Source organism: Miniopterus schreibersii, assembly GCF_964146895.1.
Source record: "Miniopterus schreibersii genome assembly, chromosome: 2".
Lineage (NCBI taxonomy): Eukaryota > Metazoa > Chordata > Mammalia > Chiroptera > Miniopteridae > Miniopterus > Miniopterus schreibersii.
In genome coordinates this window covers 50,754,685-50,781,173 of record NC_138102.1, presented here as the reverse complement: position 1 = coordinate 50,781,173, position 26,489 = coordinate 50,754,685, and the positions used below count along the sequence as shown (strand labels likewise).

General features: G+C 38.2%; 1 protein-coding gene across 4 annotated transcripts in view; it reads left to right on the top strand.

Annotated features, from left to right (window-relative positions):
• Positions 1-6,816: 6,816 nt before the first annotated feature.
• Positions 6,817-26,489, top strand: part of SCEL (sciellin) — a 98,490-nt gene continuing 78,817 nt past the window's right edge. For 2 of the 4 annotated variants that reach the window (XM_081129598.1, XM_081129599.1), the window contains exons 1-3: positions 6,830-6,969; positions 23,978-24,039; positions 24,725-24,842. In XM_081129598.1, coding sequence (XP_080985724.1) covers positions 23,997-24,039; positions 24,725-24,842 — 161 coding nt within the window. In that variant the 5' untranslated portion in view covers positions 6,830-6,969; positions 23,978-23,996. Of the gene's footprint in view, positions 6,970-23,977; positions 24,040-24,724; positions 24,843-26,489 lie in introns of all 4 variants that reach the window. The other 2 variants (XM_081129597.1, XM_081129600.1) reach the window with 2 other exon arrangements.

Sequence of the window (26,489 nt, the reverse complement as noted above, 5' to 3'; positions counted from 1 at the left end):
CTTAGAGTGATTGCTATGTTACATCTCTTTCCTATAACAAACGATAGATTTCTAGGTATTATCATTTTGGGTACTATGAGTCTTCCATGTTGAACTGCCACTGTTAGTGCGTTCCTATCGACTGAGTTTTCCGAGGTTTATCTCTGATCTTTACAACCTGAAAGAGGCTGACAAAGTAGGGAAACAGTTTGAACAGGAAAGAGCCCAGTTAGTGGGTGATTGAAATAGTGCTCCCTCAAGATGATGAGGTTGGGACCAAAGCAGCGGTGGTGAGAGTCAACAGGAAGGGGAAGGTTAGACTGAATTGGGAGGCAGAATTGACAGTGATGGGCCAGTGATCGTTTAATTGGATGTGGGTGTGAAGAGAGTGAGGGAGTTTTCAACCTTGGGCAATAAATTCCGCTATGGTAATTATTATTTGAGCAATCTCTATATAATCTAGAGAAATCTTCTCTTGTTTTAAGAGAACAGCAAGTGTTATAGGTGAGTTGAAGAGCTAATTTTATAGTCTTTAGTGTAGCCTATTATAGTCTATAGTTTAGCCAGGGATGGAAATGCCTGACAAGAAAATCAGATTTATAAAACAGATAAACCAGATTTTTGGCAAACTGTGAATACCCTTTGTGTATGCACACTCACTGTTTATGATCACTGTTCCTTCATTCAGTGAACAATTACTGAGTGCTATTATGAGTCAAGAACTGTGCCATGGTTTTAGAATAAAGACAAATTTGAAGGCCTGGTCTCTGATCTCAAGGGGCTTATGATATAATACTATGAAATATTTGGTGATGAAGAGACAGTGTAAAGTGGACAAATTGACTACAAATTGAAAAAATCAGAAAAGATGATCATGGCATTACAAAATAACAATCTAGATATAAAAGTAACACTTTAATTATGACGTTAGATTTGCGATCCTAAGTTTTTCAGTAGAAGAAAGAACAATTTTTCCAATCTTTGTGAAATTGTTTATTTTAGCCTGTGGGCAGAAGGATTACTGTATATTTGAAGGGTATCTCATGTTTCTCTATAGAAGACCATGGAACTAGGAAATGTATGCCTCCCCCCCCCCCCCAAGTATTGCTGGGCTTCAAAAATGCTGTATTTGGTGGATATAGGAACGAGTAGAAAAACTTTCAAGCAGGGTTTCTCAACATTGGCACTACTGAGGAGAGTTTGGCTGCGAGTCCTGCTTACCCAATTATAGCTCTGCTCCTACTTCTCTCACTAATTGGAAAGATTAGTGATTGCTCAGATTGCCAAACTGTGAACTATATTCATAAGCAGAAATCTGGAAGATGTTAAGAATAAGACCCAGGAAGGCAGAGTGGGTGAATGGCTCTCTTTCCTCTTGACCATCTAATTACTCTCCACTTAAACTTTAAAACTCAGTCAATATCACCTCTCAGGTACAGGTATAATTCTATTCATTCTCTCTACTATACCATACCCAGCCTTGAAAATTGCTCTGTATTAGTTTATTCTGATGTATTATAGCTATTTCATTCAATGTCTGTCTCACCAAACATGGTAAATTCTTGGAGAGCAAGCACCAGGTCTCACTAATTTTTCTATTCCTTAGGACTGAAACAGTATACTAGAAGCATACTGGGTACCTAATATTTTGTTAAGTGAACAAATGATGAAAGAAACTAATGAGAAAAAGAGGGGTACATTTGTAAATCCATTACAGAGGACAATTTGGTATTGTTTATCTTCCAAAGTTAAAATGGACAAATCCTGCCTGGCCCGCGTGGTTCAGCAGTTGGGCTTCAACCTATGATCCAGGGGATCTCGGTTTGATTCCTGGTTGGGGCACATGCCCGGGTTGCGGTCTTGATCCCCACCCAGAAGGGGGCGTGCAGGAGGCAGCCGATCAATGACTCTCTCATCGTTGCTGTTTCTCTCTCTCTCCCTCTCCCTTCCTCTCTCTGAAAAATTCAATAAAGACATAAAAAAAAAAAAAGGACAAGTCCTTGGATTCAGCAATTACATCTCTAAGAATGAATCCTACAGGTATTTACAAGCATGTGCCAAATATTTATATACAATGTTATTCACTGCAGCATTGTTTATTAGCAAAAGCTTAGAAATGATGGAAATGTCCACTAATATTGATGAAATAGATTATGGAATATCCGCACTGTCAGTGCCAAGCAGCTGTGAAATACACAATGTAGAAAGATCTTCAGGATATAATGTTAAACGAACAGAGCAAGATTCAGAACAGTGTAATCTGCAAACAATAGTGTAAGAAATGGAGAAAATATCGGTATGTTACATTTACTTATACATGTATAAATGTCTCTGGAAGGACCCAGATAAACTAATAACTGCTTTTATTTGGAGGCTGAAGTTTGAAAGGAGAGAAAGACTTCATTGTATTCCTTTGTACACTTTTAATTTCTGAAAAATATAAACAAATGGCTGATTCAGAATATTGTATAAGTAATTTTTTTAACAACTGCATATGGATGGTTATAGAACGTTATTTATAAACATTGCCAAGACTTGGTAGCAACTAAGATGGCTTCATTAGGGGCTTGAATAAACAAAGTGTGGTATACCAAGACAGCAGAGTATTACTCAATGCTGAAGAGAAATGAGCTATCAAGCCATGAAAGTCATGTAGGGAACTTAAATGCATATTGCTAAGTGAAAGAAGTCAGCCTGAAAAGGCTACATATTGTATGATTCCAACTATACAACATTTTGGAAAAGACAAAACTGTGGAGACTCTAAAAAGGTCAGTGGTTGCCAGGGGTTAGGTGTAGGGGGGATGACTAAGCAGAGCACAGAGGGGTTTGGGGCTGTAAAACTATTCTGCATGATACTGGAATGGCAGATACGTGTAATGACACGTTCATCAAAACCCATAAAATGTACAATACCACCAGTGATATCCTAATGTCAATTACGGACTTTGGGTAATGGTGATGTGTAGGCTCGTCAGTTGTAACAAATGTCCCACTCTGGAGGGAGATGTTGAAAACAGACAAGGTTAGGCATGCATGAGGGCGGGATTATATGGGAACTCTCTATACCTTCCCATTTTGCTGTGAACCTAAAACTGCTCTAAATATAAGTCTATTTAAAAGGAAAAAAGAAAAAAAAACTAGTGAGTTAGATTCACACTATCATTAAAGGGCCTAAATTCCGAAGTGATTCCTGGTCATTCTGTGGTCTGACGCTGTGATTTAATGGATGTGGCCTGTAGTATATTATTTTTGGTGCTGTGAGTGAAATAGGTGCACACATCTATGCATATACACATACGTTTCCTGCTAGAAGCCACTGTACTTTTCTGTAGCCTATTAGTCAGGCTCAGGCCTGCTGTAAATTTTGCTTGCCCTGCAGTCTGGCCACAGTCTTCTGATTCAGGTGCCTGTGCTCCTTTCGGGCACTTGGGAGACAGTGGAGCTTCATACTCAAGAAGGTGGGCTCTGCTGTCAGCCTGTCTAGACTGGAATTTTAGACACATCTGATTCCTAGCTGTGTGACCTTAGGCTTTTGTTTTCTTATCTCTATCTTGGATATAACAGCAGCTCCTATAGTGTAGGTTTTTTGTGAGGATCAAATGAAATAATACATGTAGAGCACTTAGTAGTGATTGGCATATACTAAAACTATTGTTATGTTGTTATTGCTATTTTTATTTTCATCAACATCTGCCATGCCTAAACTCTGCTGATTTCTTTGGGCAAGAGTAGTTGCCTGTTTGAAGCTTGGAGAGGATACAGAAAGCCTCACTTAGGAGGTTCAGCTGCATCTTCTTGGTTCCTCCTGATGTTGTTTACTGGAGCACAGGTTTGGAATCCCGGTTTGAAACACCCATATCATTTATGTCATCTGTCCAGTTGACAAAAATATTGATCTCATTGGTCTGACTGCACTAAGGAAGACATGGGCATAGGGAAAAGAGCTTTGCCATAGTGAACAGTGGGTCTGTACTGAAAATGGATTTCAGGCTCCTGAGGGTTCTCTGCTGTGCTCTGCTCCTGGTCATGGTGACGCCGTAGAAGTGAATCAAGCAACGCACCAGCTCCTGCAGCACTGACCATAATACACTAATTCTCACCTCTGTCTACTACCAGCCAAAGGGGAATTGATTCTGTAATTATCACCATAATGACATATGTCTTGTTTTAACATGCACATAGTATTTATTTTCTCCACCTGGGAGGAAAATTGGGAACCCTCTATCTTTCAACCCCTCAGAGTCCCAGAGTAATAGATTAGAGATGCTGATTTGTTCTATTTGTATTTTTTGCATTTTCAGCATCACTTTTGTAATCTTTCTGGGGTGAGAGGTATCTTAGTCCATCTAAGCTTCTACAAAGATATACCATAGGCTGGGCAGCTTAAAAACAACAGAATTTGATTCTCACATTCTGGAGGCCAGAAGTCTGACATCAGGGTGCCAGCATGCTTAGGGGAGGGCCTTCTTCCTTGTTATAGCTGGGGCCTTGCTGTGCCCTCACATGGTTGAAGGTGCTAGAAAGCTCTGTAGGGTCTTTATAAGAACACTAATCCCAGTCATGAGGGCCCTACCCTCTTGACCTAAGCACCTCTCAAAGGCCTTACTTCCTAATACCATCATCTTTGGGGATTAGGATTTCAACGTATGAATTTGTCAGGGTATGGGGCACCACAATCATTCAGACCATAGCAGGAAGAAACAACCATCTAATAACAGTTATTAAATTAATGTATGAAAAGTGGTTAGAAAAATGGCTGGCACATTAAAAGCGCTATATAAATTTTGCTATTTTCATTATTATGTAGTAATAGTGCTCATTTTGGCTGATTGTTTCGTTGGATACAACACATGGAAAAAACACTGTCCTGTTTTAGGTGATACGGTCAGCAAACACTCCTTCGTCTGAGACCTGTGGCAAACATTGCTAATTAACCATGGCACTCTCCTGGGTAAGTCCAAAGCTGTCTTACGAACCTCATATCCCTTCAGGCAGCCAGCACCAAGCAGTTGGCACTGGCACCTGAGGAAAACATTTGCCATCCCAGCCTAGGAGCTTATGTTCCAAAGAGACCTCAGGAACTCTGACACTCACAGTGAAGTAGGCGTGGTGGAGACAAGTTATTCTAAGTATGTTCAAGGCTTCCCCATTCAAGGCCAGAGTGAAACCAAGGCCAAACCTATTCGGCCACTTCCACACCCATGCACATTCTTGATCGACCTCTTCACATTTTGAGATTCTTAATTTTGGGCAGGTTTTTTTTTCTTTTTTTTTCCTGAATGTCTGTTCAGCAATAAGGAGGTCTGAATTTTTCCCAAGTGTTTAGAATTAGCCCTATTTTTGAATGAAAGATTTGGTTCTACATGAAAAGACACTGGTGTGGTTTAGTGGTGTGGGTTCCTGGTACTTAAAATAGGAGAAACCCTCAATTACATGCTGAAATAATTGCTTAAAAGCTCAAAAGGCTTAAATGTACTTTGAACAATGTATTTTACTTCATTACAAGGTAATAACTTATTTTTCTGGTTCTATATTCTATGAAGAACAAAAACGTACATTTATTTACACATTCTATAATGGAAGTCACTGCTTATCCCTACAAGCCAGCTCGGAAACTGTTTTAGCCCATCATTTGGCTAAATGAATGCTGAATATAACTTCTAATTATTTTTTTTTTAGTTTAGCCACATCATTCCCTGTTTTTTTAACTTTCCTATTTGTAGTATTAATATCCAGCCTCAATCCAACCAACATTTACGGGCATCACAGAAATTTAAAACATATTTCTAAAATATTTTGCATATATAAAATTCCATAAAAGGGCTGAATAAACACACACACATATGCACATATATGTATGTATGCTACTTTAAAGAACATTTTCATTTTAGATTTTCAGATTCCTCAGCCTAAAGTAAGGGCACATTAAGGAAGTGATGTCCCAGTTCATAGTGACTGCATACTGCAATTGCTGTGGCTTCCAAACTGCATCTTTCTACTTCTTGTTATAGTCATTTCTGTAACTATAGCTCAGCTGGACTGTAGTTTTCAGGAGCTGTCTTGAAACTGGGATTATTGGTTAACTCACGGTGTGACAGATGAGTAAAGGTGAAACTCAAATGCCCTGGCTTCTCTCTGCACTGTCCCAGGCATGCTAAGCTTTTTCAGAGCCTCCTAGGCCACAGTGGAAGATGCGTCTTAGAACCGGTGTATTAGGAGCCCTCACCTGACATGGCTCTTCTGCAGGTGTTGACAGTGAGTCTGCTGCCGCCCTCAGATGTGAAAAATGTTTTAAGCATCCTTTCCACATTTTTGTGCATAAAAGGATCAGAACTCAGATTCCAGAATGTATTTTTCCTCTGATAGTTTTACAAAATATTCCATGTGTACAGTTTGCATAACAGATTCCTTTCGTATATTCTGATCTCAGGGTTCCAGAGGACTTTTGTCTTCTAAGGGATCTTGGTTCCTATGAGCAGTGTACTTCCTGTGGGTGTATCTGTGCCCCAGCCTTCGGGCACTGTGGGCAGGTAGAGATTCCTCCTGCCTTGAGGTTTTTGTTTTGTTTTTAAAGAGAGAATCCAAAATAGTTTGTGTACTATACCACCTTGCCAGTGATATAATCATGTGTGTCGTTGATATCAATTAAAAAAGTGATAACAGCAGTACTTTTATTTTATTTTTTTTGCCAAACAAGGCCATAAATTATATGAAGAATTCACCAAACAAAGACAGTAGGTCCACCAGTGAGCCTGTTTTCATTGAATTGGTATTTGTACAAGGTGACACCCTCTTTCACACCACCCACCTCCTCCCTGAATGAGTCAGCCACTGAGGGAGAAGCCTCTGAACTGCTCATTAACACAGTCAGGTAGAAGTGGAAACTACACTCAGCCAACGCCAGGTACACATAGGTTTCAGCTGGATCCACCTGGGGAATCACAGCAGGCTGTTTAGACAGAAAGTCCTGGTTGTCTGCTCAAGAGAGGTAAGTTGAATCATATTTGTAAACATAAATATGTCTACTTTACTTGCATAATTTTCTGTTTCCTAAGCAAATGATTAAAATTAGAACTTACTGTATTAACTGTCTTTTTTTCCAGTTAAATTTTGACAACTTTCAATGGGCTGTTCTGCTTGTCAATAGCTAATGATTCCTTGTTGTGCTTTAGATCACATTGCTTTGGATTCCCTGGCAATTTTACACATCTCAGGCATCACAGAAATGGGAACCTTTTTGAGTTTCTGTGTGGGAGCTGTCAGCTAGTGAATTCTCTCAAACATAGGATAGTAAATTCTTTAAGTCAAGAGGCCAGCACTCCCTGGTCTATTTTCTGAAGTGATTATAAAAACATTTTTTTAAAAGGCTCTCCCTGTTTTCACAGATGATGCTTTTAGTGAAATGATGAACCCTGCTGTCTTATAGATAATGTTATATTTGTGTGTGTGTTTTTACTGGTAAAAACATTACAAGTCACTGAGCTGTGAGAGAGGTGCCAAACCTGTTCTCCATCCACTCCATTGTCCCTATTAAGAAAATCACATATTTTGCATTAATGTACCAAGGAATTAAGCAGGGTGGGGTTAAATGGGGGGTGTGGCCTTACAGGGACTAGTGTATATCTGGCCTGCCTCTCTGTTATCCCCTGAGTTCTAATCTAAGAATAGGTATATGGGGGCAATTTTCAATTTCTATTCATATCCTAGTCCTGAAAAACCAGTTTTGAAAGTCCTTTGATAAGAATAGAAAAGTTATTTTAATCAGGCTTTCCTTGATAAATAATAGCTAAATTGGCTCGTCGGACTTGTGTTTTTCTCTCCACCATTTCCATTCGTGATACAGAGTGGCAGGAGTCAAATTCAGGGGCCCCTCAAAATGTGCAACTAGCAGCTCTGTGTCCTTCAGAGGGGCATTTCCCATAGTGTCACAGGCTCTACCTTAAGTTTTAGAGTTTTCATTCCTTCCCTTGCTGACCAGGTCATATGCCATCTCAGGGGGTTTTAGAGCTCAATTCCTGAAGGTTTGCTGAAGAATTTTATAATTGGGCTTTCAAATATTTATAGTAGTCAGAGAGCTAAAGTTTAACATTTGTGGATTATAATTTTACTTTTTATAACTATGATCAAATTTAAAACTGGCTTTCCCATCCACAGTTTATAATGCAGATACAGTCTTTCTGTACTCCAGCATTTAAAGTATTGGAGAAAACTGAGATATGACATCAGTAAAAATTCTAATAAAATATTTGGTTGATTCTAAATTTCAGGACAGAGGGAGAATGTAGGTAAACCTACCAAGGATTTTATTAAAATTTTAGTTTCATGTAAATCTTAGATTCAATTGACATAATTTTCAATTGGAAAAAACATAGGCTCATCTAGTCTAACTCGTGAATTTTCTAGATGAGAACAACACATATGAATGGTAAGCAACTTGCCAAGATCAGAGTAACAGAACCTGAATAAGAAGCCATGTCACCTGACTTTTGTCTAACTAAATTCCCTCACTGATTTTTCAAGTTTCTTTCTTATTAAATATATAGTAGCAATAACTGGGCATTCTTCTGGCTTCATAAATGGACTATAATAATATATTATGCTAAGTGAAATAAGCCAGGCAGTGAAAGAAAAATATCACATGATCTCGCTTATACGTGGAATCTAAAGAACTTAATAAACTGACGAGCAGAATAGATTCAGTGACATGGAAGCATAGTTGAGACTGACGAAATGTCAGAGGGATGGAGGGGGGCGGGGGGGTGGAGGGGGAGAGAGTACCCAAAGAATTTATATGCATATATGCACAACCCAAAGACACAGACAATGGTGGGGAGAGGGACTGGGGAAGGGGAAGGAATGGGGGGGAACGGGTCATTGGGGAGAAAAAGGGACATCTGTAATACTTTAAACAAAAATAAAAATTATAAAAAGTTAAAATAAATAAATAAATAAATAAATAAATAAATAGACTGTAAATGATATGCAAGTGAAAATTTTCTTACCTAGTGATACTTGAAAATTTATTATAGTGTGTATGGTATGACTATGACATAATGGGGTTATTTACCGTATTCATGGGGTTTTTACTCTCTGGAACTGTTAGCCCCTCTGTAGGAAGGTAATGTATATGTGTGTGTAGGTTGTGGTACAGCCAATCAGGGACATACTCACCTCAGCTGCCATCCCATAGGTGTGGCTTACCTGCCTAGCTGTCTTCTCTACCTTTTGACCCTTCACCCATTTCTCTCACCCACCACCTTCACCTCTGGAAACCACTTTTCTTTGTATCTATGAGGGTTTTTTTTAAATGAATGATGTCATACAGTACTTGTTTTCTCTAACTTATCTCACTTAACACAATGTGTTCAAGGTCCATCCATGTTGTTGCAAATGGAATAATATCCTCCTTTCTCATGGCATAATATCCCTCTTTCTCATGGTTTCATATAGTATCCCCCCAAAATGTATACACACTTTACAGCTGATAGCTCAATTGATGTTTCTTTCCTTCCAGATTTAACCCATTGGAATTAGTAATTATTCAAAGTGTGTATACACATTAATTCATTCATGGGCATTTAGGTTTTTCCACATCTTGGCTATTATGAATAGTGTTGTAACAAACATGGGAATGCATATATCTCTTATATAATCCTATTGTCATTTCCTTTGGACATATACCCAGAAGTAAAATTGCTGGACCCTATGGTAGATCTATTTTTAATTTTTTGAGGAACCTCCATATGTCTTCCATAGCGATTGGACCAATTTACATCTTCACCATCAGTGCACAAAAGTTCCCTTTTCACCATATCCTCACCAGTATCTGTCATCTCTTGCCTTTTTGATGATAGCCATTCTAACAGATATAAGGCAATATCTCTTTGTGGTTTTGATTTGCATTTTCTTGATGATTAGGAATATTAAACATCTCTTGATGTACCTGTTGGCCATTTGTATGTCTTTGGAAAAACATTTATTCAGATCTTCTGCTCATTTTTAATCAAAAAATTTTTTGTTATTCATTTGTATGAGTTCTTTATACATTTTGGATATTACCCATTTATCAGATATATGATTTGCAAATATCTTCTCTCATTCAGTAGGTTGCCTATTTATTTTGTGGATGGCTTCCTTTACTCTGCAGAAACATTTTCATTTAATGTAATCCCACTTGTTTCTTTTTGCTTTTAGTATCAGATTCAAACAATCATCACTAAGACCTAAGTGAAGGAGCTTACCGCCTATGTTTTCTTCTAGAGTTTTATGGTTTTAGGTCTTACATTCAAATCCTTGATCCATTTTGAATTAATTTTTGTGAATAGTATAAAAAAGTGGTCCAGTTTCATTCTTTTGCATGTGGCTGTCCAGTTTATTGAAGAGACTACTCTCTTCTCCATTGTATATTTTGTCCCTTTTGTCATAAATTAATGGATCACTTAATGGGTTTATCTCTGGGCTCTCTATTCTGTTCCAATGATCTTTGTGTGTTTTTATGCCAATATCATACTGTTTTAATAACTATAGTTTTGCAATATAGTTTGAAATCAGGGAGTGTGATGCCTCCAGCTTTGTTTCTTTTTTCTCAAGATTATTTGACTATTTGGGGTTGTTGTGATGCCATACAAATTTTAGGATTTTTTGGTTCTATTTCTTTGAAAAATGCCATTGGAATATTGATAGAGATTGCATTGAATCTGTAGATTGCTTCGAGTAGTATGGATATTTTAACAATATTGACTCTTGCAATTCATAAGTACAAATACCTTTCCATTTATTTGTGTCTTTTCCAATCTCTTTTATTAATGTCTGATAGTTTTCAATATACAGGGTTTTCACCTCCTTGTTTAAATTTATTCCTAGATATTTTATTCTTTTTGACATAATTATAAGCCAGATTGTTTTCTTTATTTCTCTTTTTGATAGTTCATTATTAGTATATAGACACACAACAAATTTTTGTGTATTGATTTTGTATCCTGCAACTTTGCTGAATTCATTAGTTCTAACAGTTTTTTGATGGAGTCTTTAGGATTTTCTATATATAATATCATGTCCTCTATAAATAGTAACCATTTTACTTCTTTCTTTCCAATTTGGATGCCTTTTATTCCTTTTTCTTGCCTAATTGCTGTGGTTAGGACTTCCAATACTATGTTGAATAAAAGTGGTGAGAGTAGGCATCCTGGTCTTGTTCCTGATTGTAGAGGAAAGGCTTTCAGCTTTTCATCTTTGAGTATGATGTAAATTATCAGCTTGTCATATATATTCTTTATTATGTTAAGGTACACTCCTTTTGCACCCACTTTGCTGTGAGTTTTTATCACATGGGGGTTTTGAATTTCGTCAAATGCTTTTTCTGCATCTATTGAGATATTCATGATTTTTATCCTTTATTTTGTTAATATGGTATATCACATTGACTAATTTGCAAATGTTGAACCATCCTTGCATCCCTAGAATAAATCCCGTTTGATCATGGTATATTATTCTTTTAGTGTATTGTTGATTTTGGTTTGCTAATATTTTGTTGAGGACTTTTGCATTTATATCTTCAGGGACAGGGCTATTTATCTGTAATTTTATTTCCTTGTAGTATCCTTGTCTAGTTTCTTGCTGGCCTCATAAAATAGTTTGAAAGGGTTACTTCCTCTTCTATTTTTTGAAAGAGTTTGAGAAGGATTGATATTAAGTCTTCTTTGAATGTTTGGTAGAATTTACCACTGAAGCTGTCTGGTCCTGAACTTCTGTTTGTTAGGAGATTTTTGATTAACCACAGGAATTGTGACTGAAATACCTGAGAGATTTATTTTTCTGGTGACTTTGTAAACAAAACAAAGAGGATATGTTTTGAATGACTGAACTCATACTGTGGAATGAACTGCATATAATCATATAATTCACTAAGCACTTAACTTAAGCAAACATTATTTAACTGATAATATCGCATATGATTTAGCCATTAACTTGAAGCATTCTTTAAGAAGAAAGTCCAAGGGAAATCTTTGTTGCTTTTACACTCTTTATCTACTGACATAATCTTGCTTCTAGGCCATTTGTTGATTTCTTTTCCCTTGCTGAGAACTGACATAAGGGCTTTATGTATTAATTGCTATGTACCTGTTTACAATTGCTTAAAGATCACTTTTTAATCAAAAGTCTTTATCAAATGTAATTAAGTGTGTCCAGTTTACTGTTGTAAAAATCCATGTAATTTTAGAATTTAGGAAAGATCTTTTCTCAAATGGATGCTTTGTCAAATGACAACTACATTTTTAGGTTTGCATTTTATGTTAGTTGCTAAACTTTTTAGAGATATAAATCATCCTTTTATTGTGATCATTAATTGGAAGAGTGCACTTTATAGCAATCCATTAAAGACAACTGGCTTACTTCTAGACATGGGAACGAATAGTCCTGAGTACTCATTGTAATTGTATACTTGAGAGCTCTAAGCGTCTAAATAATTTATTCTGTGTTTCTAGACCCAACTTCTCTGGCCTAAAATGTGATTAAGTTTCCTTGATATGGAACTTTTTGGGGGAAAGTAGTGAACTATAAACCACACTTTTTGAAGTGGGATACACATATCCCAAGAGACAGTGGCAGTATTCCAGAAAATGGACAGAAGCCACAAGACAAGCATGCTACATCTACATCAAGAGCTAATTTTAGTTAAAAGATTTTGCAGAGAGCTGCTCACTTAAAACCCTGTCCTCTTCCCTACTTCCCAGCATACTCTCTGGTGTCATTAGTTAAAAGCTTGAAAGGAAGTCATATAGAAAGAAGTGCAGGAGGCAGGAATCCAGATAGATGTGGATTTAATCATGACTCCATTTTAGCCAAGGGTAACTTGTATGACTGTGCTTATCTCACAGCACCAGCGGACAAAAAGAAAATTTCGAGTTCTTAGTGAATTATATAGATAGATGATATAGATATAGATATATAGATATAGATCATATGATATAATATGACGTAGTTTATATTACTATTTCTTTCATAATAGCACAGAGAAGTGTAAAACATTAAGAAATAAATCTCTGCAAGAAAAATGTGGTACTCAGATGAAGAAAATAAAAGTATTTGCTGTGAGAACATAAAGACTTTCTTGAGTAAAAGCCCCTCTGAGTGCTGTTCCTGGATGAGAGACTGAAAATCACAAATGTCAGCTCTCCCCAAACTATTGCATAGGATTCATGCAATTCTAATCCAAAGGTCCAATAGAGTATTTATTTTGGAACCAAACAAAATGATTTTTAAGTTTATCTGAAAGGAATGAATGAGTGAAAATAGCTGATAGAATTTCTACAAAGGAAATTAATCAGGGATGCTTGCTCTAGATATTAAAATGTATTATTAAAAAAAGAATAATTAACAGATTTCTTGACTAGAACATGAAGCACATTCTGGACTATATTATAATTTAACATATGACCAATGAAGAATCATGTATCAATGAGTAAGGGATTCATTCCACCATTACCAAAGCAAACCCATGAGCATTAGAATTGCTATGTAACAATAAAATGTTTTTTTTTAAATGAGAAGAAAAAAATGTGTAAATATTTAATCAATCTGATTTGGCCAGCAAATATTCCTCTGTAACTGATTATGTGCCAGATGCCGTGATAAGTTTTGGAAATACAACTGTAGAGAAGACACCCTTGATTATGCTCTCAAGATCTACAACGTGTGTGTGTGTGTGTGTGTGTGTGTGTGTGTGTCGGGGTGGTGGGTGTGAGAAGAATGTTCAGCCACACAAACAGGCAGCCTGTATGGCAGTGCTATAGAGAAGTGCCCTTTGCTATCTGAGCACTTAACAGGGCCCTTAACTCAGCCTGGGGAGGTAGGAGTGGCGCAGGTTGAGATGGCGTCACTTAATGCTTCTAACATGTCACTTAAGGATATCTAACATGTGACTTCAAATAGAAGTCTTTCCTGAAAAGAAAACAAGTAGTGAAGGGAGCTCAGGAATAAGAATGTTTTAGGCACAAGACATAGAGTGAGCACAATGGCTTAAAGGTGACAAAAAGGAACTGGAATGACTCACTGTAGCTGAAGTTAGAATTTGAGTGAGGATCAGGAAATTGAAGAAATGAGGCTGGAGAATATGGACTGGTAAGTCTTATTAACAATCTGGATTCTATCCTGACAGAAATAGAGCACCACTGAATTGTTTTAAGCAAGGTGTTGACAACTGTGGCACCGGTGGGAATGGGTTAGAAGAGAGCAAATCTAGAGACTGGAAATGTAGCTGGGAAACTGTTAAAATAGTAAGACTTGAATTGGTATCTTGAAATAAAAAGAAGTGCAATCAAGAGATATGTAGAAGTAAAGTTGCAGGACTTGGTGATGGCTTGGATTTTGAGGTCAGAAAGAAGTTGCATGGATGGGATGAGGGGATTTTTAGTGGGTGGAAGAGTTCATAAGGGGAAAGACAGAGAATGCAAAATAGAAAGCTGCTGATAGAAAGCACCCCAAACACATCACAATGAGCTCAGTGAAAAACGGGGAAAATATAGATTAATATCTCTGATAATAAAGAAAATAAGAAAACAATAAGAAATTCATAATAATAATCAATGGATAATTTTCAAAAGAAATAACCAATAAAATTAGAAATGTGCAAGTGAAACAAAATGGTAACACTTTCATCTATTAAATTATTAAAGAGATTAATAAATGATAATTCTAAATGCTGGCAAATGTATGGACTCTCATATGTTCCTAGTGGATTATAAATTGGTATAAAGTTTATGGAAAGAAATTTGACAATAGAGATCAAGAACATTTTAAAGGCTATACCCCTTGGCAAGTAATTTTGCCTGTAAGGATCCATTCAAATAAAATAATCAGAGGTGTTTTCAATGATTTTTCTATGGTTTTATTGAAAAAAATGGAGGAATTACATTATATTGATAACTAGACACAGAAGATGAAAATTATGTAGTCTCTGAAAAAATAATTATTTTTAAGTGGCATTGAAAAATGTGTACCTGTAGGATCCAATAGGCAAGAAAATAACGATGACTGATGAAAGGTGTCTGATTTTCTTTTGTGCCTTCTTGTATTTCCCACATTCTCTGTAATGAGCATGTATTAATAATATGAAAAAGATTATATATAAAATTGGAATAAAGAACAACCACATGACAGAGCTGTTGTGAATATGAAATATGATAAAGTATTTAAGGTAACAGAGTTTTGGCCCTAGTTTGTGGTCAAAATTTGTGTTTTCACTCATTTAAAAAATATTTCCAGTTAGAACCTATGAGGGGCTCAGGGGATAGATTATTTTTATTAAATAGCATTCTCATTAATGAATGCTAGATGAGCGTTTTTGTAAAATGAAACATAACTGTCCCAGAGAGTAGGACACTTTATGCTCATGCTTGATGTTATCATTCCGCAGAAACGATAGGTGGCGGAAACAAGGGTGGGTAAGGTCTTATATTAAAAATGAGAAGAAACAGTAAGAAGATTTTATGGTTGGTGGTTATCACACTCAGAAAATCAGTAGCATATAGACCTCTGGCTAGCTAAAAGATTTCATCTGTGCTACATTCTGAACCATTTCACCGTCAGCAAGTTTCCCAAGTTTAGTCACTGTGAGGCCACATGACTAAAGAAATAGCCAATTTACAGCCGTTGCAGGAGGCTAAAATCAGTCTGCCAGCCTGATAATATTGGATTTCCTTCTACACTGCATATTTAGACCAAACACAGTCCATTAATTTAAACGAACTTCTTGACATTTCTGCTTTGTGAAGCTCTGTTTGTTTTCTCTTTACATAATATTTCATGTTTTTTAATGTGATAATTAGTTGTTTAATGGGTTTTTAAAAAAATTTATCTCTAGAAGATAATGCTTCTGCTTATTACTTTGCAATCATTGGGTCCCACTTATTCTTCTATTGAAAATGGTTTCATAGAACTTGTCCTCTTCAAGTTTCTAGGGAGTTTTCCTTATTACCAGTGACTTCTAAGATTCAAATCCTAGTGGATATGGCACCATTATTGGGCCATGAAACCCTCAAGACTTCATACACAAAGGTGAATACCACTAGGGTGTGTACATATGCCATTTCCTGGACGTTTTTTGCAGTATTTCTTTCCATAAGGAAATGTTAGCTTTTTAATACTTTCCATCACTATAAAGATTTCCCCTAAGGGACTATTCATATTTGGTCTTTTCCATAAATATATCAATTTACATTAAGTATATGAGAAGCTTGATAAATTAATTGAAAAAGTTTGGAGCAGTTAAAATATTCAGTTATCACTCTGTGCTGATCTCACGAGATTTTGGTAAAATGATCAAAGAAAGTCTGCTCCAAATCCCACTCTTGCTTGGGCCCATCACAATGTCTACTGAACAGGGAATGTCATCCTTCTCACCATTTCTTTTAGTCTGGTAACTTTGGCCCCTTTTTTTCCTGGGCTCCTGGAACAGGAACTTCGGTGTCAAGCTGACTTGGGTTGGAGTCCCCATGGTGCACTAGCTACGCGACCTTAGGCAAACTGCCCATCCAGAACCTCTTTCCAGAAAGAACTAGCTTCACCCGCTTCCACCTCCTGCCCTAGCCTTCTACAAAAAGACTGACTTCATTGAAATCCTTGGTCCTAAAGTTTCACTTATGAGAATAATAGAGTCACCCTTAAAGCATTGTGTGAGTCTTAAATGAAATAACACATATAAAATTTAGCTCAAATAGCTGTAACTATCATATGATCCAACATATCAGCAGTCGTAATGGATTTTCCCCCACCCTCTTCTCTTATTCTCTATTTTGTTCATTTATTTTTGTTCCACATTTTTTCCTTTTATGTCTTACTTTTCCTGTTCTTTTTTTGCCCCACCCAATTCCAGTTTCTCTGCTCATATAATCTTTCTTAAGAGCAAGTTAGCAGGTAATGGTAAAGATATTATTATAAGACAATTCAGGAGGCATTTTGTCCTTGGGTGGTAAGAGAAGCGAGAGGTCTACAAAGTCTTGATGTAAGAGGACCCAAAAGATGAAGAATAAGGTTATACTTGGTTGGAAGGTGGCCCAGGGAATTCTTGGAGTTGGGACAGGAGGAGACAAGGCTGGGATTGGGCTATGGGAGTCGCAGATTACCTAATGGATCTACATGATCCCAGGGAAGTGCTATTATTAAATATAGAAATATACTAAAGGAAACTGAGAAAGATCATAAGGGGATAAAGAAACACTGAATAGAAGACATTTTAAGAAATAGGAGATGTTTGATAGTTTCAAATACATCCAGAGAGCACTAAGAAAGTTGATTAGTTCTGTGATTCAGAACTTCAGATGAGTGATTTCACCTAAAGCCTAAAGAGAGGTGTCTTTCGGCAGAAGCTGTAGATAGTGGGCCAGAAGTTGAAAAGTTTATATTTTCTTCTATCCTGATTGATTCTGACATCATGATTTCACATCAGAGTTTCCAACTTGTGTATTCAGTGCTTTAACAGGAAAGGTTTTTGTAGTCCCCAGCATAATTGAGACACACAGCTTTCACACAATTTTGCCCATAATATTCCACATTTAAAATACTGTTGCTGGTGTCTGACATTGTTAGTCATATGTACTGGTAACAGCTTTTGGAGGAGCCACGATTAGAGTTTCATCTTTCTTGTGAGAAGTTAAAAACTTAATTAGAATGAAACTGAATGATGGCACTTAATAATAAGCCCAATTGTCTGAATTGAGGCTACTAAGTTGTCATTATTTGGGTTTTGAGTAGTTTTGAAACTCAGGATAACCTCAGTCCCTAAATAAGTAATTCCTTTAAAGAATGACATAAAATTAATATTTTGCTGCATGTATTTTTTATACTACCCATTTGAGAGGTTTGTAATCTCTAATTCACTCTCTAAAAGGCTATTTTTAACAAGGGCATTATTCACAGAAGCATATGCTGTTGAGCCATTTTTAATAACAAGAAATATCCATATATAAAAATATTGCTTTATATTCTGGGCAAGATGAAAAGAGTTCCGTTGCAGTAAAATTTCTGTGGAATTAGAGGTGGGTGAAATCGGTGCTTGCACTTTAGCAGTTTTAGATTGGAGGTTCTAACAATGGTCCTGGGGCCACCCAATGGGTTGACATGAGGAGATGGTTAAGGTGAAATGGCCAATGGGTTCTAAGGGGAAAAAATGCAGAGCAGATGGGGCTGAGGGAGGTCATGCAGGAGAAGTAAGAGAAACACACATAGATTTGCATTAAAAAGCTCCTGCATATTGATTAAACTATTATCACCTAAAAATAGAATACATAATAGGTACCTCTGTCGATGAATAACTTGGAGCTGGGTAAGAATATAAAATGTTATCGAACCGTCTAGTGGGGAGATAGATCCAGGGAAGAATATAGTGCCAGGCTACTCCTGGCTTCGGTGTGGCCATGGGAGGGGTGAGGCTCGAGGCTGAGCTGTCCAGGGATGATGGAACAGTCATTCATTACTGCTGTTCCTCTCAGCTACTCTCCCAGTATCTTCCATCCTTTGGAACTCCAAGGCATTTCCCTGAGTGTCTGGTATTGAGCATATCACATGGTACTTTGAGAGACATATAGTATGTGTACTGAAAAGAGCTCCTGGGGATGCAGTCACAGTTCCTGGTTCTGCTACTTACTGTGTGACCTTGGGGAGGTTATTTAACTTCTCTGAGTTTGGGGTTTCTGTAATTAAATATAATAACACTCACCTAGGAGAATTAAATAAGATAACATGTATAAAGCATGTGGCACAATCTGAAATACATAGAAGAGACTCAACAAGTAATGCTTGCTGGAAACATTGGACAACTAAACATGTTGCTAGAAATCATATTTTACTAATGAAAGAGTCACTAATATCTTATTTTGTAGATCACCATGAACTTTTAGACCTATTTGCTCCACAATGTCTTCATGACAGGTAGAAAGAACATTAGGATCGAGTAACTGAAATATGGAAACACAATATCCTGAACAAACTAGGTTTATTTTTCTTTTGCAAGGAGAAGTTCAGAGATGGATAATCCAGGGCTATGTGGCAGCTCTATGATAGTGTCAAGGAACCAGTCTCCTTCTGTCTTCCTGCTCTGCCATTGTTAGTGTGTGACTTTAGTCCTGGTGGTTAGTCATGGTCCCAAGGTGGTTACTCCTACCTTCTGCAGCGCATCCTGGTTCCAGAGAAGGGGAAGTCAAAAGGCTAAGCAACTTTCATGGAAGAGACAAGATAAAACTGGGAAAGCAAGTGTGTTCGTTGGAAACTATTCTAGAAAATATATCAGAGATTCTGGAATGGAGCTTGTGAGGTGTTTATAGGCTACCCAAGGCTAGTAACTGGCAGGGAGAAAGAGGTGAAGAGCCATGAGATTGTTTGGAAGTCTTATCTCAGTTGATTCCATTTAGCTAGGCCTTCTCCAGAAGGCATGAAAATATCAGCCCCTCTTGCAGGATGCTGGATCTGATGAGGGCGAGCCATAAGGTAAAGAGGAGATAGCTGTTTTTCTCTAGACAACTCTCTGCAGGAAGTGCTGACAATCTGGATGAGCCTCAAGCTGGAAAACCTCATGTTGAGTCCCAGCTTGTCAACTCATCAGCTACTCAAGCTGATTCCCTGCTTCTGTATCTGCAAAGTAGGGATTATATCATTCTTTTTTTTTTTTTTTTTTTTTAATATATCTTTATTGATTTCAGAAAAAGGAAAGGAGAGGGAGATATAGAAACATCAATGATGAGAGAGTCATTGATTGGCTGCAGCCCGCAGCCCGGGCATGTGCCCTGACCAGGAATCGAACCCTGATCGCCTGGATCCTAGGTCGACGCTCAACCACTGAGCCACGCCCGGCCGGGCAGGATTATAATCATTCTTAAAACACTGTTGTGGAAACTAAATGAGATAAAATATAAATTACTATAAAATCATTGAAAGTATTAGTATTGTCTGAACTCTCCTCCTTACCCAGTGGAGCCTAAAGGGATAACTGCGGTGGGATACCAAGGAAAATCTAAAAAACAACATCCATATGGAATCATACATATGTCATGTTTTATGCCTGGCTTCTTTCATCATAGCATGTTTCAAGCTTCAGCCATGTTGTAACATGCATCAATACTTCCTCTTTATTGCCAGGTAATATTCCATTGTATGGATATGCCACGTGTTATGTATCCATTCATTCCTTGATGGACGTTTGAACTGTGTTCATTTTGGGGCTGTATTAAATAATACTGCTATGACCATTTGTGTGCAAGTTCTTGCATGGGCATATGCCAAGGGGGTGTCAGGGAGAACACAGAGAAGGCTGCTCTGTGAGGGTTTGTCTGCTGCTGCTGCAGTGATTCCCTGGTTCTCCTGCTGCAGGCACTGGACGCAGAAGTCATGGGACTTCCAAAGACACAGATGCCAGGAATCAGGCAGGCCCCTGCTGTCTACCTTCCCTCTCTCACTCTAATGCCAGGGCACTGGTCTGGGCTTGCAAAGATTTATAATGAGCATTATTTCTGGTTGCTGAAGAAGGAGTTGGCTTTGGTTTACAAGCTAGAGTCTCCTTATCACCTTTGGCATGTTAGATACTCTCTCCCTGAGCTTCAGTTGTCTTATCTGGGAGGTGAAGGTAATAACTTGCAGAGTTCATTTGAGGCTGAGAGACAATGCCTGTGAAGAAACCTATTCAGATCAGGTGCTCAACTAAAGGATATTTACATTGTTAGCAACTTCCCTGTGTGGTAGGACGCTGAAGACGCAAGGGCACAGGTCAGAAACAGTGTGGTACAGAGCTCTTGGAATGACTTAGCTGTTTTAGGAACATTTAAATCACTTTTCCCTTAAGCACGCTATTGGTTTGCAAAGGCTGCCATAACCAAATACCACAGACTGGGGGACTTAAACAGCAGAAATTTGTAGTCTCACAGTTCTGGAGGCTGAACATCCAACGTCAAGGTGTTGTCAGGTTTTGTTTCTTGTGAGGCCTTTTTCCTTGGTTTGCAGATGGTCACTTTCCCTCTATGTTCTTGTATGGCTCTTTCTTTGTGCACACACATCTTTGGTGTCTCTTTGTGCATCCAAATTTCCTCCTCTTATAAGGATACCAATCAGATTCCTGATTGGATTACCACCCCCAATGGCCTCATTTAACGTAATCACCTCTTTAAAGACACTCTCCAAATACATGCACATCCTGAGGTACAGAGGGTTAGGGCTTCAACATATGGATTTTCGTGAGACACAATTCAGCCCACAATAGCATCTAGAGAGCACCTGCTCTGGGAATATGAAAGAGGAAGACTTAGACCTTGCCCACAGGAAACTCAAGCTTTTGGGAGAAACAGACAAATAGCAGATCATTATAAAATGCCTTTTCTCCCTTTAGCCTATGTCTCAGGATTTAATTTGCAATCTCTGCAAATGTATCATCAAATATACAGTCAGCATTTTGACCCCCGCAGAAACCCAGTTCAATCAGCTGTGAACTCTTCAGGTCTTTACCTACTAAGAGGAGAAGAATTTATCAGAGCCCGTTTTAGAAACACGAAATGGGTTAGCCAAGAACTCAGAAAAACAGGGCCAGACCGAAGCAAAATGAACAAGTAGTTGAGATGGAAATTTGCCTTTAGATACTTCTTTACCTCTCTTTCTGCCAAAGTTTTAGCAACCTCCAAACACAGCCAGCCAGGGGCTACCCAGACTCCCTGTGTGCTTAGCAGCCCAAACTCAAGGCTGCTCCATCTCCTCCCCACACTCAACCACCCCTCCCCTATGTTTTTGCTCTCTGCCTTCTAAGGGGATAGAGGCATGAAGTTAAGAATTATTGAGCACCTACCGTGTTGGACAATAATTAGACACTTTACATATGTCATCTAATTTGATCCTCAAAACAGCTCTATTTCATTTTATTTTACAGATGAGGGGGCTGAACTATATAAGATACCCAAGGTGACACAGTCAGTAAATAGCATCCTTAAATGCAGATCTTTCTAACTTCAGAAAGACTTTCAGACTCAGCTCTTAGTAGAGTGTACAGCCATGGCTGATTACACTGGTTGTTAGTCTTTGGCTGGGTTCCTTAGAAGCAGTGCCTGAGGGTGTCTGTGACTTACTGAGGGTATGCTCTGGGGAGAAAGGAGAAGGGGAGGCAGAGAAAGGAGCAGAGCGGGATGTGCTCTGGGCTGGCCTAGCTTCAGCCAGACCCCATGGTGAGCTCTGAAGCACAAATCAACCGCAGAATGGCTCTACCTTGAGGCAAGAGAGTCAGTCAGTCACAGGCTACAGGTGTAGCGCCTACGGGCTATTCCCCAGAGCAGATGCGGCCTGAGCCCATAGCCCCTGAGCACCAGATTCCTGAGCATCAATAGTTTCCATTTCTCACAGACTCTTGGGGGAATTTATATTCTAAAGAGAAGACTCCAGGGAAAACAATGACTTCATCCAAAGGAGTGTACCTTTTACCACTTCAGATCCCATAACAAGTTATTATAGGAGATACTTTTGCATCAGAGGAAGGGAGATGGGACCTTTCAGAAACCCCAAGTTATAACTATAAACGGCTGTCTGATAATAGTACCTTAAGTTCAAATAGCACTTATTGTTTAACAGAGTGATTTTTATGTACATTATTCATTGGCTTGTCACAGCAACCTTATGGAGTCGATGGCAGGTTTCATTAGCCCCATCCCACGGGGAGATTAAGTGGTTCAGCTACAGAACTTGAGTGTGATAAAGCTGGGCCTGGAACGTGCTTCTACCCTGAGAGCTAGTGCCTCATTTCACACCCTGCCTGGTTGGATGACCTCTGCAAAAAACAACACCTCACCCAGGGTGAGCAGACGTCTCTGGTTGCCCGAAAATTTTCCAGTTTTAAAACTGAAAGTGTCACGTTAGTGGAAACCCAGAGCTGACCTATCCATTAAACAGAGAAGGAGGTGCCTAGGGCTCATGATACCTTTAGGGGCCCACAAAAGGGTTCTAATTTTAATTCCTTTTATCAGCAGAAGAAAAATAATAATAATAATAATAAATATATAATAGGGAAGCCAGCCTGGATTATTATTCGTGTTTATACTAACAGTCATAAATATAATTTTTAAGTGTATGTGTGTAAAGGAAGTTTCCAAAAATCTGATATGTCCTGGTGCATTATCAGTTGAAATTTAAAAATGTATGTTACAAAAAATATATATATTTAAAAAAAAAAAAAGGAAGAGGCCCATGAAAACAAACATGCCTAGGATTCACAAAGTCATAATACAGCTCTGGAAACCCAATCAGGTCCGGGCAAACCAGGACTGTGGGTTGCCTTAACCCCTTAACAGCTTAGGAGTGGTGGTTGGTCATAGCTAAGAAACTTTGGGCTTTCCATGCAGTGGTTACCTAAAACCATCATTGTTTCCCAGCTCTGTGATTGCCATGCCCCTGGCTGCCCCCCTCTCATCACACCTCTGCTGCCTGGGTTCACCTTGGCTTCCCCAGGAGCCCATGCGCCCTCCTTGGGGAACTCTGCATACCGCGCTGTTTCTCTTTATTAACCTGACCAGACACTTGTCTTAGTTAGCTTTTTGTCCCCAACTCCTGGCTCAGTGCCTGGCCTATCATAGGCATCCAATGCACATTTATTATTATTTTTTTTCACTCTCATTCTTTTTAAAAAATATATATATATTTATTGTTTGCAGTATTACAGATGTCCCCCACTCCCCCACAATGCACATGTATTGATTGAATAAATGGATTAACTGATGACCTGATTCAGCCAATTGCTTGTTCTGTAACACTGGGGACACTAAAAACACTCTGGGCCTCAGCTTATTCATCTGAAAAAAGAACACAGTGGAGTAGATGAACTCTCAGGCTCTTAGGGGACACCTGTGTCACGTATTCATTATATCAGATCCTGTGACTTTGTCAATACCATTGAAAAATGTGTCTCATTAGCAATGGGAGAGTCACTTGTAGATTCTTAGAGTCATTGTTGTGTTTTCCCACCCCCATTTTCCTTTTAGATCTGTACTGGAAGGCAGCATGTCCAATTTCTCCTTAAGAAAAACGTCTCCCACAGGAAATGGTAATGTAGATGATTTTTCCCTTCCTCAGAAAACTGAAAAATTTGGGGAAAACACTCACAGGTCCTAATTATTTTATATAGATACTGAATGCTTAGAAGCAACAGTCTGATTTAATTAGCATTGCTAAAGTTATGCTGAAGAGAAAAGTAAGAATGCAACAGCATTTACTCATATAATTGCAACTCAAAAATTTTTTAAATAAAATCAGCAGAAATGCCCTGTTTTGTGTATGACCTTCTGTGTTTCTCCTGTGAAATTAAAGAATGAAGTTCTTTATAATCAAAAGCACCAGAGCTTATTGACTGTTATTTACTAGGTGTTTTTAAAATAGTCCTGTGTGTCCTTCTGAGGCATATTTCTTTCTTGGGTAAAATGCCACCCACTAAGCTCTGCCCTCGTTTATCCCAGGCCCGTGGTTCTACGCTCCCGGGAGCCAGACGGAGCCTCATGAGCTGCATGGGAAGTTTCAGTTGGCACCTGCGCAGTTATATGTTATCTTTGATGATGGGGTGTGGGATTTGTTTTTTCTTGCTGGTGCATCCTACGTTGAAACAGTGCTGCACTTGCCAGCCGAGGAGGTTGGTGTTGGCCAATCAGATGTGCCTGTCGAGATTTCCAGGTTAAGAAACCCACACTCAACTCTATGCATTTACATCACCCATTCTTTCATTTTTCTGTTGATAGCTATGAAGAGCTGCACTCAGGGGAGCACCCAGAGACAACAGGGTTTCCTCGAGGTGAACAAAAGGAGAACTTTCTTACAGGATAACAGCTGGATAAAGAACCGACCTGAAGAAGAAAGGTAAGAGGGTGTGGAGTGGGTGGATGAGTAGAGCCGTTCTCCGTTTGGGAAGCTAGTGGCCATCTAAAAAGTGAGTACTTTCATTCTAAAACACTTGGTTGCATGGCCTAATTTTTGGTAAGGTTTATTAAGCATAAACTGGTAACATCAGATTTTCAAGAACATCACTACCATTTTTGCTGTTCACATACCTAAGAGGATGTAAGTCATTGGTGAGAGAAAGCAGGGTTTCATTGTTATAACTAAATAGATGTTTGTGGCAGGGAGATTTCTGGTGCTTGTTGATCATGTCAGTTGAAACTAACAGAACAGTATGAGTGCACATTTAAAAATGTAATAGTAATTTAAAATAATTTAAAATAAAATTTATTTATGCACAAGTGAAGTCAATAAATTCTTAACTTATTTTAGTCCCAGCTAGCCATATACCTCTAGGTGGTGGTAAATATGATCTTATTTTGTAAAGGAAAAGACTTACTATTCAGAAAGGTTTATCTGCTTTGAGCATTGTTTCAACTATGATTTTAAAGCTATGATCATAGGCATATTGCCTTCTTGCCAACAAAGATTTACAATCGACATTTGTCCAGCCCAGATATATATTTATTATAAATTATGTATATACATATGCACACATTTTTTTTATTCCCTCTTATGTGTCAGGCTTGACACATCAAGCATTACTTTCCATATCAAGCATTACTAAATCTCACAACAACCACATAAGGTAGGTATTATATCATCATTACACAGATGGGAAATCTGAGTGGTGGAGTTGAGATTTTATGGTCACCATTATCCTTCCATTATACCAATGGTTTTCAATCCAATCAGGGCAATTTTACCCCCAGGGGATATTTGGCAAGATTATAAGACACTTTTAGTTGTCGAAAAGGGGGAAATACTTCTGACATCTAGAGGGTAGAGGCCAGTGATGCTGCTAAACATCCTGCAATGTACAGGACACATCTCAGAACAAAAAATTACCAAATCCATAATGTCAATAGTGCTGAAGTTCAGAAATCTTGCATTTTTAGTAGAAATCTGAATTTACTACTAAACTATCTATGGATGTTTATTTGAGGAGTATGCTTGTAACTGTTAAATAAAAATATCTATTGGTTTCTGTTATTAAATATTATTTTAAGGGACTATGGGGCGTATTTGGAGGCTCACACTAACTTTTAGAGTTAACACTCTTGGACAACAATGATTTCCTTCTGTGAAGCAGTGTTTATGTCATCTGTCAGAGCCTAATATGGCATTAGAGTGATGTCCAATGTAGAGCATAAATTTTGGGTTGCAAATATTTGCACAGATGGGTGAAGATAGAGATGTCTAAGACAAATTAGAGTTGGCAGGAATCATGGTTTTATGCCTTCTTAAAAAGACCCAGGGAAGCCAGCTTGGGTGGTATGACAGCTGCTGAATGAGGGGAAGTTGGCTCTGATGTTTCCCCTACTCCCACTGGCCCAGTTCTGGGCAATTCGTTATAATTTTTCTTCAGGTAAAAACATGGCTGTTGTCTGCTACTCTCTCCTAAGTTTAGGGAAGGATACCAAGGGAGATAGAAAGGTTCTCTTGGGATTTTTGAGGGTGTATATTTGCTGGAGATGTTTCACTGTTCTTCTTTCTTTTTAATTGTCT